The following is a 16098-nucleotide window of genomic DNA, read 5'->3' on the forward strand; positions in this document are numbered from 1 at the left end:
TTCCCGGAAAAGACAGAAACATGTTTTGTTGCATTAGACGCACTTTCTGAGGGCTAGGTCTATATGTTGCTGAGACAGGTGGGGGAGCTTAACTCTACATTCGTCATAAGCTGTACCTGTCCTGGGAGTGTTTGATGGGACAGTGTAGAGGGAGCTTTACTCTGTATCTAACCCCATGCTGTACCTGTCCTTGGGAGTGTTTGATGGGGAAAGTGTAGAGGGAGCTTTACTCTCACCCTGCACTGTGCCTGCCCTGGGAAGGGTGACTAACTCTGAGGAAGTAAAATAAAGAACATTTGAGGGGTACTGAATCCGGTGCTGGCTAGACCACAAGATGGGGGAGGCTTGATAATCATGCCCTCAATAAAAGAATTAAGTTCTATATGCATGCCACCATTTAACAAATGATAATTGCTGTCCCAGAAGGATTTGAAGCCTTTCTACTGCAATTGTATAGGCTGCGCTTGCAGGCCAGAGTTCCTGCCTGGAGAAATTGGAAATTGCCCATCTACAAAATTATACCCCTCGCAAAATTCCACATGTAACATAGTTTACTTACAGCTTGCCTCCTAGACCCCCTCCACGCACTGCTCCCCAGACTCTCCGCAGTGCTCCCCATCACACAAACACGCACAGCTCTTGCCAACTCCTCTTCCCATAGAGACCCACTCAGCAGCTCCAATCTCCAAATAGTCCCACAGGCCCACCCCTCCCAACCCCTCCCCTGCGCCCAGGTCTGTGGAGACTCATGCTCCACCATTCTGCTGTTCTCCCCTTCTCCGTTCCCTTACACCTACCTGCTGAACCCTGCAGCCCCACCAAGCTTTGACAATTTCACTTTTTTCACAGCGAGTGCTTCTTCTCCAGACCTACACTTCATGAGCGAGTGGGCTGACAGCAGTGCTGCATGCAACCTTTGAGTTCTCAATAAGTCTTATGTTAATGACAATGTAGTTGGGCAGGAAAGTTTTATGGCCCTGATGCAGAGCCTCCCTATTTGTCTAGCTCACCACACACTTGCTGCATTGTCAGCTGACCGTGGGTTTCACCACTGCAAGCTTCGCAATAACTGTGGACACTGCTGGCATTAAAATCCTAATTGGAATTGAAGCAGGAACCAGCAAAAAGCACCAGAGTGGGATTGACCTCACTTCCTGTTCCGCCATAGGGAACGGGTGTTCTACAGTTAAAATTCTGCCCCTTGTGTCTGTTTTCAGAAAAGATGGGGACAAAGCAGACATTGTAGTTAAGTGTGAAATATCAGGTGGATAAACACAGTGAGAGAGGAAATATTAAGGGATTTCACATCCTTGAAAATGGATAAATCACCAGACCCAAATGAAATATATCCCAGACTGCTGAAGGAACAGCAGAAGCTCTGACCATCTTTTCCAATCCTCTCTGGTTAATGTTGTGGTGCCAGAAACTGGAGGACAGCTAACTTTGTACTATCGTTTGAAAGGGGATGAAGGGATAGACCAAGTAATTACAGACTCTTCCCTCTAACTTTGGTGGTGGGAAAATTTTGGAAATATTCCTGAGAGATGGTATGAATTATTGTTTAGAGAGACACTGATTAATCAAGGCCGTGGATTTGCCAAGAGAAGGTCATGTCTAACGCACATGGCTGAATTTTTTGACAAGGTAGCAAGGAGGGTCAATGAGGGTAACATTTGATGTAGCAGGTGTGGATTTTAGCAAGGCTTTTGACAAGATCTCAATGGCAGACTGATCAGAAAATGAAATACTCATGGAATTCAAGGGAAAGTAGTAAGTTGGACCCAAAATTTCCTCAGTGGCAGGAAAAGTGTCATGGTTGACGGGTATTTTTGTGACTGGAAGGCTGTTTCCAGTGGAGTTCCAGAGGACTCAGTACTGGGTCCCTTGATTTTCCAGGTATGTATCAGTGAATTAGATTTAAATGTAAGGGGCATGATCAAGAAGTCTGCAGATGATACACAAATTGGCTGTGTGGTTGATAGTGCGGAAGAAAGCTGTAGACTGCAAGAAAATATCAATGGACTGGTCAGGTGGGCAGAAAAATGACAGATGGAATTCAGTCTGGAGCAGTGTGAGGTAACATATTGGGAGGACAACAAATGCACAGATCCTTGCAGGTGGCAGGACAGGTGGTGAAGGTAAATGGGATACTTCCTTTATTGGCCAAGGCATAGAAAGAGGAGAAGGGAGGTTAGAACTATATAAATACTAGGTGACGGCAGCTAGAGTACTGTGTGCAGTTCTGATCACTGAATTATAAGAAGGCTGTGATTGCATCAAAGGGCGTACAGAGGAGGAGATTTATGAAGACGTTGCCAGGACTGGAGAATGGAGCGATGAGGAAAGGTTGGATAGGTTTTCTTAGGAACAGAGGAGGCTGAGGGGAGATTTAATTGAGGTGAATAAAATTATGAGGAGCCTGGATAGAGTGGATAGGAAGGACTTACTTCTGTTAGCTGAGAGGTCAGTAACCAGGAGGTGGAAGGATTAGAGGGGAGTTGAAATGTAATATTTCACCTAGAGGGTGGTGGGGTCTGGAACTCACCGCTTGAAAGGGTGATAGCGGCCCTAGCGGGAGACCCTGACTAGGAGAACATGAGAGCACCTCACGGAGAATTAAAAATAAATAATTTAAGAGCAAGCAGGCATGTCCCTCCGTTCTGAGGAGAAGCCCTTCCAACAGCAGGGTTGGGGCCATGGGGACGGCCTTTAATATCTACAGACTTGTCTTTTGGGGAGTGGAGCCTCCAGCTCTAAACAAACCCCCATCTTGCTGCAGGGACTCCATTAAGCTGGTGTTAGGATTGGTCCCTGGGCTAAGTCCCCCAAATTGTTACGCTCCCGGCTGAGGAGAAATGAGCTGGCTCCCCCTCTTTATTCCATCCCCTCGGTTGGTCACCACAAGGTTAATTTAATAAGGATCCTTTCAATCGTGGGTGCCTTTTCCCAGCCCAAATGTATTTATGTTTTAGGAGAAGCCAACTTAACCAGACTTCCTCGAGTCAAAGGAAGAGTAGTTTTATTTGTTACTAAAAAGTAAGAAAAACGAATAAAAATGCAACACATACACACAACTTAGAAAAGTGAAGTGACTCCAAAAATAAAAGTTAAAAAAGATATATAAATCAATCTTTGGCTTGGTCCGTAAGGAGTTGATGGTGAAACATTGCAGCTATTCAGTTGGATGATACCGGTATAGCTGACTTTAGCAGTTGAGTATTTGGTTCGGAGATTCTTAGTTCTACAGATTAGCTGAAAGGAGTTGTCCTGTTTCCTTTTCGATTGTGGCTTTGCTGACTTGTGACTAGGGATGCCTAGTTGATGTTCTTCACCTATGATCTTCACAGCACACACACACCAGAACAGAACACTAAAATAGAACACACAGACCAGGGTTGCAGTTGGCTTTTTAATCCCTTTTCTTATGTATCCCTGGAAAGGAAAAAACAAATGTGCCTTTTGCCCAGAAACTGCTTTCTTTCAATGCAGGTCATGTCCACAGTCTGGGATATAACTTACAGGAGGTGATTTCTGTTGAGATGGTTATCAGCCTTCATTATCGCAGTTAGTTTACAGTTACAGTTTAGTTGTTGCATTGCATCTCTTCTTTTGAAGTGTCTTAGTCTGAAGGATGCCTTGACACCTTTTCAGGTGCGACATTCCATTCTCTGGACTAGTTAGTCAAGTGTAATCTACATAGGTATTTTCCAGCAAGTGGTTACTTTTCAGTCTTTGCCAGTTTTTGCTTGTATGTCCTTCTTTAAAAAGCATGTCTTACTTAAAAGTTCAATATGTCCCTAAATAATTCAGAGCTATGACTCACTGTCATAACACTGGTGATCTTACATGTGGCGGTCAGCTGCTCTGCTACTGACAAGATGCCACAAGTGGGGAAAAATCGCTCCTAATTGGGGCTTAATGACTTCAGTTGGCTGCCTGCCTCCGTTCAGCTGCCAATCTGCCTGCTGGCCCCACCTCAGGAATCCTCCCTAGCCCACCACCCTGGGGCTGGGAAAAATTCACCGTTTGAATCACCATTCAGTTATTTGTGATTCGATGTATTAAGGTCATCAATGGCAAGGTGTCTCTGACGCTCAAGGGACTGATTGTTCTCTGTATTTCCCAGGGAAAAGATGGAGAAACTGGAGATTCAGGGTTACCAGGGAAACGAGGTCTGCCAGTAAGTACTGTTCTATCTATTACTCATAACCCCCATTTCTTTGTACCATAGTAGTAAACCAGTTAGCCAACTCTAACTGTCCGTGGGCAGACATGATGGGTGAAGGAGAGGCCTGATGCATGTGAGCTGTATCCCAGGCACTAGCTCAGCACAGGAGCAGCAATACAAGAAGGGAACTGGAGGAGAAAGTGATTGAGACAGAGAGAACCATCAGCAAAACAGGAATGTCTGACCCAGGAATCACTGTAATTTATGCCCTCCCACTGTGAATTTACCCTAAAATTTTCTGGAGAAGTAATTGGAATATTCCAGAGTGATCAGAACAGGGAATTCTCAGGAAAAGTCCAGGCAATAGTTTTTACTCCACCTGCATCAATTAGCAAATCAATATTGACTGAATTCTAAATTTCAAATCCTTTACTGTGCTGAACTTCATCAATTAGCAGAACATTGGTTGGAGTCTGGGCTCCCTCAACTGTGTTTCCACTTTCTAGAAGCATTCAAAGTCACAGATTTATCTTTTTTTACCCTTTGTGTTAGAAGGGACATTTTAGTGATTTAGATGGTCTGATACATTTACACAAGATGGTGCTCCTCAAGGATAAGCAGCTGGCGCTGAGAGTTTGAGGCTGAGATGAATGGAGGTGGGAGATCACCTAATGACACCTCCAGCGATGCATCCAACCAAAGTTGGTAACCCAAGGCCCCTGATAAACTATCCCCAACAAAGCCAGTGAAAAGTTAGACGGTTGTCTAAGTTACATCGAGAACCCTGAATGAATGAGGATGCTATTTGCAAGCCAATGTGAAATGGGCCCATGTATCTCTCTTCAAAAGGTTAAATTATATCAAAATTTTGGATAAACTTGGCTGGTATTCCCTTCAAGATTGAGGGTTAATCCAATAAATGTGCTTAAAATGATTAAAGGATTTGATAGGGTAAATAGAGAGAAACTATTTCCTCTGTTAGGAGAGTCAGGACAAGGGGTCACAATCTCAAATTTAGATCCATTCAGGTGAAATCGAAAAGCATTTTTCCACACAAATCGTAGAGGAATTCTGAAATCCTCTCCTACTGAAAGCTGTGGATGCCAAGAGACAATAGGAGCTTCCTAGACCGAGATTGCTGGATTTTTGTTGGATAAGGCTATCAAGGAACGTGGAGTTGAGGTACAGATCATGATCTAATTAATCAGCGGAACAGGCTCAAGGAGCTGTTCTGAAGATCCTTTGTCCAGCAGTTTAATGGAGATTTTCACCTGTTTATTATAAGGAGGTTTATAGTGGACAGTGGGATGCATGTTAAGCATCTGCTCACCACAGTAAAGTTCTAGGCTTTTGAACTCTTCCCACTGACAGAACAAACTTCTTTCATGTTTTTTAGGGTGTGCCAGGAATTAAAGGTGAAAAGGTAAGCCTGTGTGAATGAGCTTACGCATTTATCATAAAATATCAAAACAGTGAGTGAGAAGTTCCCAAGGGAGAGCCAGCGCTCTGCTGCTGTAGTGGCAGTTTAATTGAGGGCATTCAGTCAAGTGGGAGGTCTTTCTTGACACAGTGACCCTTCCATTGACACTAACACTCCCGACAGGCTTGTATCATTGCAATGACTGGATTGTACTGTCTCTCCCATGGGGTGGGGGGTGCGGGGAGGGGTCTTAGTTGGTTTCATTGCCTGTCCACCTCTGTGAGGCCCCTGGGAATCTGGAGAGGAGACTCCATTGGAGGGCAGTCCCAACGGAATTCCTCACCCACCTCCAAACCCATCTCCATGAGGCAAGGAAAGTTCAACCCAATGTCTTAACAGATACAGCTGCATTTTAAATAACTCACTATTATATTTCCACCATATTAGTAAAAGGAAATAAATCCTATCTCCTTTTTAAATTGCTCGCTATTGTGTGATGTGCCATATGTCCAGAGGTGGTGATAATCAACCCTGCATTTAACTAGGAGTGCTCAGTGGGACAGTGTAGAGTGAGCTTTACTCTATATCTAACTCGGTGCTCTACCTGCCCTGGGAGTGTTCAATGGGGACAGTGTAGAGGGAACTTTACACTGTTACTAACTGTTATGACCGATGCAGTTGGTAAAGCGGACTTATTTAAAAATCCCAGGGGGAAACTTTAAACAACTGTCATAACCTATCATTTTAAGTGTTATGTTTGAGATGTGACTCAAATCGAGGAATCAGACCACCAGTTCTTGAGGTTTTACCTTAAACTAAATGAAACGTTATTAATTTACACAGGTTAAAATATATATAGACATGGATTCAAATTACTTCTGTCATAGCTCTTAACAAATTCCCAAACTAATCTCCGTTAAGGCAACAACCCAAACACCAGGCAAATCACTTTCAAGTTATAAATTCAAAATGAGGCTCTTTTCACTTTGGTTCTTGTGGAGGCAGTTGGAGGCTTACAGCTGCCTTTTGATCTCACCATTGCCTCTTCTCTACACACACAAAACAGCTGAAGTTATACCTAGCACAGCCCATTGAATGTAAATTCTCATTGTATCAACAACTTTTGAACTAAACCTCTTGCATAGTACCAGTTTTATTAGTAATATAAACATATTGCTTGGTATCTGCTAGATAGGTGTTAGTTTGCACCCCACTTTTTGAATGGTCTATTCAAAAAATGCAAATGCATTCTACCTCTGTGCTTACATCTCAAAACTAGTACATATCAAAGCATCCAGACTAGCTGGCTTTAACCCAATTAAGACACACCCACAGACTAAACCTCTATTTTAAAAGAAAAATGTTTTCCAATAGTATTATATACATTAATGGCTTCATGCACTAACCCCGTGCTGTACCTGTCCTGAGAGTTTTTGATGGGGACAGTGTAGAGGGAACTTTGCTCTGCATCTAACCCTGAGCTGTACCTGACCTAGGAGTGTAGGGACAGTACAGAAGGAGCTTTACTTTGTATCTATCCCTGTGCTGTACCTGTCCTGGGAGTGTTTGATGGAGACAGTGTACAGAAACCACTCACTGTAATATTTACTCTATTGCTTACTTCTTATCACTCCTCTGTGCTTTAAGAGTAATGATTAGATAGATCACTGAACCTGTACCTTGTGCTGCGCAGGGAGCAACTGCTGAGCCGTGCACCTGTGTTAACGGACTCCCAATCCAACCAGGAGACAGCAGACACCCTGGAGATTCTGTAAGTATCGATAAAGAACATGTTGGTGTATAGAGATTACTGGAGCCCTGTGTCCGTGTACATACTGTAGATTATGGCATTTTTGTCAAAGGCTGGGAATCCTCAGGCACGTAACTCATTCCTGGCTCTCCAGAGCCTGTTCACCATCTACAAGACACATGGCAGGAGTGTGATGGGATACTCTCCACTTGCCTGGATGAATGCAGCCCCAACAACACTCAAAGTTCAACACTACCCAGGACAAAGCAGCCCACTTAATTGGCACCTCATCCACAAACACTCACTCCCTCCACCACCGACGCACAGTAGCCACATTATGTACCACCTACAAGATGCACTGCAGGAATTCACCAAGGCTCCTTAGACAGCACCTTCCAAACACACGACCGCTACCACCTAGAAGGCAAAGGCCATCAGACACATGGGAGTACCACAGCCTGGAAGTTCCCCTCACCATCCAGACTTGGAAATATATCACATTTCCTTCACTGTCACTGGGTCAAAATCCTGGAACTCCCTCCCTAACAGCACTGTGGGTGTACCTACACCACATGGACTGCAGTGGTTCAAGAAGGCAGCTCATCTTCTCAAGGGCAATTAGGGATAGGCAATAAATGTTGGCCTAGCCAGTGATGCCCACAACCTGTGAAAGAATAAATAAAAAGTTGACCTGGAGTATAAGACCCTGTTTTTCGACACCAGAATGTGTGTTTAGGCCTATACTTGGCGTATAAGTTGACCCTCCCTCCACCCCCACCCCCAACCCCCATTTTTCAGCTCAGAAATAAACGTTTGGGGTGATACTTGTCTTAAAGTCAACGCATAGGATCAAGCAAGGGATGCCAAGTTGCCAAATCGATGTATGGGAGTTTAAGACACACCCACACACAGCAGGCTGTGCATGGCAACCGATGAACAGAAAAATTTTCATGTTTTAAATTGGCAGCTCCTACACCACTGGTTCACGTTTTATTCTCAGCACATTAGCAAACCCTTGCTTTTGGAGGGATTTTTCAAAGCTTCAAAGGCCAACTTAAATGCCATGATCTATGGGATGTTTGGTGTAAGGATGCTACTGGTGATGCAAAGATCTGGTAGTGTAATGTTCAGCTGGAATCTGAAGATTTCTCATGAGTGTGAAAAACCTAATCAGTCCAATTTCCTTGCATTAACTTAAGTCGGAATAAAACCCAGGACAGTAAGTAAACTGCAGGCAATCCTCCTGGCAGGAGGTTACTTTCTGCATCTCTCAGCTACCCTCATTTGGAAGGAGCGAGCATCCAATAGGCACTTGGCCTGACCTTCTGTCCAGTCATGGAACAGCGAGTGGAAAATGTCACCTAATCCCCGAGCTCTTTGTGATGATTTACCCCATCACTACAGGCATGACATAGCAGAAGATTGACCTATCCCGTTCTGTGTCAGTCACATCTCTCGTGTGTACAGTTTATATTTTGTGGCACTGTTCCTGCACTTAGACTGACAGTGTGGTGTCAATGGGGAGTCAGATGGGGTTTGTGTCCTGTGATACTCAGACTACTCGAATCTAGTGGGAAATCAGCTTAGTCCTAACGTCATAGGTGAATTTGATGCATTTCATCAAGTGTCTGTGAGCTGTGGGAGGGTGTGCAGAGTCTATGATAGGGAAGAGTGTACATGCGGAAGCACAAAGTTTCATTTTGCTCTTTTAGACTGTTGGCTTTAGTAATTCCTCACAGTAAGTTCTATCGATTACTTTCATAACAATTAATGTTCACAAAATCAACCCAGGCAAATGGAAGATCCAATTCCATGTAAATGTTTGTCTTTAGAATGGGTCACCAATGGTGGCATTCCTTCTTTAGATGGACACTGGTCTGTAGGAGAGGCATTGAACAAATACTGATGGAAGATGCTGTACAGAGTGGTGTTGATGACCAGTTACTGACCTGTACCATATCGATCTGTTTGCATTGATGTACCACCTTGCTTTTTGACTTACTGCAGGGAGAAATAGGCCATCCTGGGGCAGCAGGTGATCGAGTGGTGTGGCCTCTGGTGAGTGTGAATTTCTGTACAATTGGTTTAATTGTTCATTTACCTGGACTTTCTGGAGTTTGACTAACACAGAGAGAAGAATCCAATCTTCAGAGGCTTATTTTCAATCCTTATTTTCAGATGATAAGATTTTTTTTCGATTGATTTTTTTTCCAGGGCCCACCTGGACCACCTGGCCCACCTGGGCTGCCAGGCCCACCTGGATCACCAGGGTTACCCGGAGGAAATGGCCGACAGGTAAGAGTGTTGTGGTAAAAAGAAACCACTCTGTAAGCTTCAAGTAACCATGGACTTTACTTACAAGCATATGCTGGGAGGACACAGCCTGATTCTACAGAGAATTTCCTTAATACAAAGGCTGAATAACATATTTATATCCTTTAGTTATCACATTTTACTATACTGCCCAGTACAACCCCCAGTTACATATCTAATGAGCAGAATTATTCAGGCTGCAGATATCTCTGTTATCTCACAGGGAGGCTGGGAATGCCTCAGAACTAACACCTCCCAGTATGTGCTGTTATCACTCTAACATTTGTCTACCCATCCTGTGAAGTTCATTAAGATTTATGACTGGGATTGTTAATTGGGATCCCACAGGGCTGACTATATACCCATCATGTCTTTGTGCTGGCTATCTTTCCCATCATGTTTAGAAAGATGTCCCATAACTACATTTGTCTATTCTAAATCTATTATTACAATTTCAGTCCTAATCAGATACTCTACTTCAACAGGTAGAGAAAGAACCCACTCAGAGGGAAAAAGGACACTTCAGCTCAACGTGTGCAGCTTGGAACACTCTGATATTTCCCATACCCTTCACTGTAACATACCGATATATCCCACACCCCTCACTGTAACATTCTGATATACCCCCACACCCCTCACTGTAACACTGTGATATATCTCACACCCCTCACTGTAACACTCTGATATACCCCACACCCCTCACTGTAACACTCTGATATACCCCACACCCCTCACTAACACTGATATACCCCCCACCCCTCAATGTAATACTCTGATATACCCCCCACCCCTCACTGTAGCACTCTGATATACCCCCTACCCTTCACTGTAACACTCTGATATACCTCCCACCCTTCACTGTAACACTCTGATATACCCCACACCCCTCACTGTAACACTCTGATATACCCCACACCCCTCACCAATGCTGATATACCCCCCACCCCTCACTGTAACACTCTGATATACCCAACACTGCCACATTTTAGCACAGATATATCCCATACTCAATTTTTTGCGAAGTTACCTGTAAATGAATCATTGAATTATTTTACATCAGGACAAAAATCTGTATTTTCTGAAAATGAGGAACCTGGGAAGTAATTACTCACGAGCTCTCTGTTAGTGATTGAGAGATCCAGAGACCAGTTGCTGACTGAAACAAGACAGCTCCATGTGACACTGTCTGAAATCATCTGCTGCATTGTGTTCCTTCATGCCTTTTTCACCCTGTGAACCACACTCCTGACATCCCAAGTGCACTGTGCTGGGGTGAAGCTTGCTTCTAATGCTTTCTTTATTTTTCAGGGAATTCCAGGGAATGATGGGATGCCTGGTGCCCCTGGACTTCCAGGAATGGTATTGTGTTCATTTGTATTAGTAGATTGTTTGGGATGTGGGGAAATAGAAATATCTTTGAATGTTTTCTATGACTGACAGGCCCTGATCTCCTGCCCCACCAGCCCAAATTGCAACCACGTGACCCAGTGCCTTTGGTGAAGTGTTCAGTTACTTTTACCCATTTCCAACACTGGGAATCGATTTTTCCCTGCCTTTGGTTGGTGTTACTGGGACAGTAACTGCCTGAAATGGTATTGTTAACCTTTCCATCCCAGTAACACCAGTCTTGTTTTTTATTCATTCACAGGATTTGGGCTTCGCTGGCTGGGCCAGGATTTATTGCCCACCCCTAGTTGTCCTTGAGAAGGTGGTGATGAGCTGCCTTGAACTGCTACAGTCCATGTGGTGTAGGTACACCTACAGTGCTGTTAGGGAGAGAGTTCCAGTGATGCCATGCTAAAAGGAGCCTCCTAGCAGGTGTCCAAATCATTCGCCCTTTTCAACAGGACCTAGTTGGAACTTTTGCAGTGCTCATCCTGATCAGCTCCACAGCTGGTGGATTAGAAATAGCTTTGCACCAGCAAGAACTGAGTAAGTTTTGTGGGTCAAGAGAAGCAGGAATGCTTCTCTGGGACCCACCAAAAAACATGCGCTGTTGCCAACTCCCATTCACCCTGCTCAGGTCCTCCACCCTCAGTGATTGCGATCCTGCAGCTTACCTCAGTGGTGGCTGTCCAGTGTTTGAGGGCACGCTGTGTCCAGCTGCCAGTGGAAATGAGGCCAGAGCCTCAACATCAAGCGTTGCCTGTTCATATTAGAGCAGTCAGTCAGCTAAATATCAAAACCTACCCTCTGGAGTTCATATTCTCACTGAAAAGAATCATCAAACACGCTCTGTCCCCCAGAAGGAGAGCTATGCTGCAGGAGGAGGGCTCAGTCATGTTAGGGATTCGTCCGCTGGATATACCACTGGGCTCAGTGTTGCTGATCACACCCATAAATGGACTTTGCATTCCCTGTATATGAGAGTGTGACTTTATCTTCTTATATAACCCTGGGCCTGAGGATAGAGCAAAGATTCCTTCCTCACATGTTCCACTTACTAGACTATCTCACTCCCTGTCGCATGAAGCTGCTTTCAGTAGAAGGCTGAAGAATGCAGCTATCAGGAGCAAGGGTACAAACATCAGGCATGTTTATATAATATTGACCAGGTCAACAAACGTTACAAACAGAATATTTACAGTCATTTGAAATACATTCTTTAAACATTTTCATCATTCTTTAATCAGCACAGTAGTGTACCTAGCTCAGTCTGATTGCTGGCTTCAGACTAACTGGGGATTCATATTGACTTTGTGCAGTATTGTAACATGGATGATCGTGAGTCCAGAGCCCATTTTATATCTTTCCTGATTGTTATTAATATTGAAGTCAGTGGGAGGCAAGCCTGTTTTAATGCTTAAAGTCAGAATCACCCCCACGGACCATTAAAGAGAAGAAATGTTACAGCAAAACGGGCAATAACAATCTGGAGTTTCCTCAGAATTGATCGCACCGTAACTTCACCACAACCTTGCTGTAACCTCACTGTAACCTTGCCATAACCTCATCGTAATGGCACCATGACCTTGCTGAAACATCCCTGTAACATTGCCTTGATCTTACCGTAACATTACAATAACCTCACTATGTTTCCATAACTCTACCATTATCTCGCCATATTGTCACCAGACCCTTAGAGATAAACACGTCCAACAAAATTACAGCCATGGAGTAGAGTGGGGCATATCTGAGGAAATACCCAACTTAGGGAAGTAAGTTGTCAAGAGGAGATAGAGAATCTGCAAAGGGATATAGACAGGTTAAGTAAGTGGGCAAAAATTTGGCAGATGGGAGTATGAACTTGTCCACTTTGACAGGAAGAATAGAAAAGCAGCATATTATTTAAATGAAGAAAGATTACAGAACACTTTGATACGGAGAGATCTGGGTGTCCTGGTACATGAGTCACATAAAGTTAGTATGCAGGTGCAACAAGAGATTAGGAAGGCGAATGGAATGTTGGAATTTATTTTAAGAGGAATGGAATATAAAAGTAGGGAAGTTTTACTGCTGCTGTACAGGGCCTTGGTGATACCACAACTGAAATTCTGTGTACAGTTTTGGTCCCCTTATTTGAAAAAAGATCTAATTGCGTTAGAAGCAATTCAGAGAAGGTTCACTCGACTCATTCCTGAGATGAAGGGACTATCTTATGAAAGGTTGAACAGGTTGGTCTATGCCTTTTTAGAGTTTAAAAGAATGAGAGGCGACCTTATTGAAACATATAAGAACCTGAGGGGACTGGATAGATTGGATACCTGGAGGATGTTCCCTCTTGTGGGGGGAAACTAGAACACGTAGAATAAGAAGTCTCCCCTTTAAGATGGAGATGAGAATTTCTTTCTCTCAGAGGGTCATTAGAATGTGGAACTCTCTTCCTCAGAAGGTAGTGGAGACTGGGCCGTTGAATTTATTCAAGGCAGGGTTAGATAGACTTTTGTTGGACAAGGAACTGACAGGAAAGTGGAATTGAAACCCCAACCAAATCAGCCATGATCTTATTGAAAGGTGGAGCAGGCTTGAAGGGCCAAATGGCCCACTCCTGCTCCTAAGTCCTATGTTTCTTCTCTTCATAGAAGGAAGGGCTGTGGTCACTCCCCTCCCGGAACCTCTCCCACTCTCCCTCCAGACCCTCTGCCACTTCCCTTCCTAGACCCTCTAACAGACCATCCTCAGATTGTCTCCCTCCCTCCCAGAACTTCTCACCCCCCCTCCCAGGCCCCCTCATAGCCCCCCTCCCAAAACCAATGTCATCTGCTCCCAGATCCCCATCCCACCTTCCAAAACCTTCTCACTGCCCCTCCTATTCCACCCTGCCTCTCCCTCCCAGACCCTCTCCCCATCCCAGAGTTAGTGTCAGAGTTTGATGCGCATACTCAATGTGATGCATGGGGGGTGTTAAGAGTGATATGAAACAGGACAAAGTGGACTAATATAAGATGAGTGGTGATAAGACCATAAGACATAGGAGCAGAAATTAGGCCATTCGGCCCAGCGGGTCTGCTCCACCATTCAATCATGGCTGATAAGTTTCTCAACCCCATTCTCCCGCCTTCTCCCCGTAACCTTTGATCCCCTTACCAATCAAGAACCTATCTATCTCGGTCTTAAATACACTCAATGACCTCGCCTCCACAGCTTTCTGTGGCAATCAATTCCATAGATTCACCACTCTCTGGCTAAAGAAGTTTCTCCTCATCTGTTCTAAAAGGTCTTCCCTTTACTCTGAGGCTGTGCCCTCAGGTCCTAGTCTCTCCTACTATTGGAAACATCTTCCCCACGTCCAATCTAACCAGGCCTTTAAGTATTCTGTAAGCTTCAGTCAGATCCCCCCCTCATCCTTCTAAACTCCATCGAGTATACACCCAGAGTCCTCAAACGTTCCTCATGTGTTAAGCCTTTCATTCCTGGGATCATTCTCGTGAAACTCCTCTGGACCCTCTCCAGGGCCAGCACATCCTTCCTGAGATACGGAGCCCAAAATCGCTCACACTATTCTAAATGTGGTCTGACCAGAGCCTTATAAAGCCTCAGCAGCACATCCCTGCTTTTATATTCTAGTCCTCTCGAAATAAATGCTAACATTGTATTTGCCTTCCTAACTACTGACTCAACCTGCAAGTTAACCTTAAGAGAATCCTGGACTAGGACTCCCAAGTCCCTTTGCACTCCAGTTTTCTGAATTCTCTCCCCTTTTAGAAAATAGTCTATGCCTCTGTTCTTCCTACCAAAGTACATGACCTCACATTTCCCCATGTTGTATTCCATCTGCCACTTCTTTGCCCATTCTCCTAACCTGTCCAAATCCTTCTGCAGCCTCCCCGCCTCCTCAATACTACCTGTCCCTCCACCTATCTTTGTATCATCTGCAAACTTAGCCAGGATGCCCTCAGTTCCTTCATCTAGATCATTAATGTATAAAGTGAAAAGTTGTGGTCCCAACACTGACCCCTGTGGAACTCCACTAGTCACCGGCCGCCATCCTGAGAAGGACCCCCTTTTCCCCACTCTGCCTCCTGCCAGACAGCCAGTCTTCTATCTATGGTGGGATAGGTGATATTCTTTGTGCTCTAACTCACTGGGAGCCCCTCTCAGAGATGCAGTCATGAACTTTTGGTGATCTGCTGGGTGTGTGCAGACGAATGTTTAACTCTATGTAGCACACTTTATAAGAATGAGGCCCATTTTGGCTCAAGTGCAGGGAATGGCCCCTGTGCACCAAGGGCCTATCTTGGCCTAAAATTTCACCCGACTCCCCTTCAAAGTGTAGATACCCTGAACAAAAAGGAAAGACTTAAATTTGTATAGCATCTTTCACATCCTCGGGATGTCCCGAAGCACTCTACAGTCAATTAATCAGTGTTGAAATTGTAGTCACTGGTTTCCTGTCGGGAAATGTGGCAACCAATTTGCACATAGCAAGATTCCACAAACAGCAATATTATAGTAGCTCAGGTAATCTGTTTGAGTGATGTTGTTTAAAGTATAATCATTGGCCAGGAGACCAGGAATTCTCCCCTGCTGTTCTTCAAATAGTGTCTTGGAATCTTTTATATCTACCTGAGTGGGCAGAGGGGCCATTCAGTGCATCACTCCCTCAGCTCTGTATTGGGCATGCCAGCCAAGATTTTGTGCTCATGCGGGATATGAACTTCAAGTCCTAAGTTGAAGGTGAGAGTGCAACCACTGAGCCACAGCAGATTCTTTTTGTGGTGTAGTTGTAGATTTACAATGTTCCCCGGTCTCATTGACATCATTATTCTTAAAATTGCCCTTTATGTTCCAGTCTCCGCTATCACTGTTTGCTGAGAGGAACAGTTCATACTTCAAGGTAAGAGAAGATGTTAGATACTGACTTTAAAGATGTTATTGATTCATACTTTCGAAGGGAATTGGATATATATTTGAAAAGGAAACATTTACGGACCTATGGGGAAAGAGCAGGAGAGTGAGCTAATTGGATGGTTCTTTCAGAGACCTAGCAGAGGCACACAGGTTTAA

The 16098-nt window shown here is 44.3% G+C and overlaps 1 protein-coding gene across 5 annotated transcripts in view; it reads left to right on the top strand.

Moving 5' to 3' along the window:
* Positions 1-16098, top strand: part of col16a1 (collagen, type XVI, alpha 1) — a 512937-nt gene that overhangs the window by 295711 nt on the left and 201128 nt on the right. For all 5 annotated transcript variants that reach the window (XM_041212846.1, XM_041212840.1, XM_041212847.1 and 2 more), the window contains 7 exons: positions 4127-4180; positions 5565-5591; positions 7282-7359; positions 9346-9396; positions 9553-9633; positions 10960-11010; positions 15884-15928. In XM_041212846.1, coding sequence (XP_041068780.1) covers positions 4127-4180; positions 5565-5591; positions 7282-7359; positions 9346-9396; positions 9553-9633; positions 10960-11010; positions 15884-15928 — 387 coding nt within the window. The remainder of the gene's footprint in view (positions 1-4126; positions 4181-5564; positions 5592-7281; positions 7360-9345; positions 9397-9552; positions 9634-10959; positions 11011-15883; positions 15929-16098) is intronic.

Source organism: Carcharodon carcharias, chromosome 19 (assembly GCF_017639515.1).
Source record: "Carcharodon carcharias isolate sCarCar2 chromosome 19, sCarCar2.pri, whole genome shotgun sequence".
Classification (NCBI taxonomy): Eukaryota; Metazoa; Chordata; class Chondrichthyes; order Lamniformes; family Lamnidae; genus Carcharodon; species Carcharodon carcharias.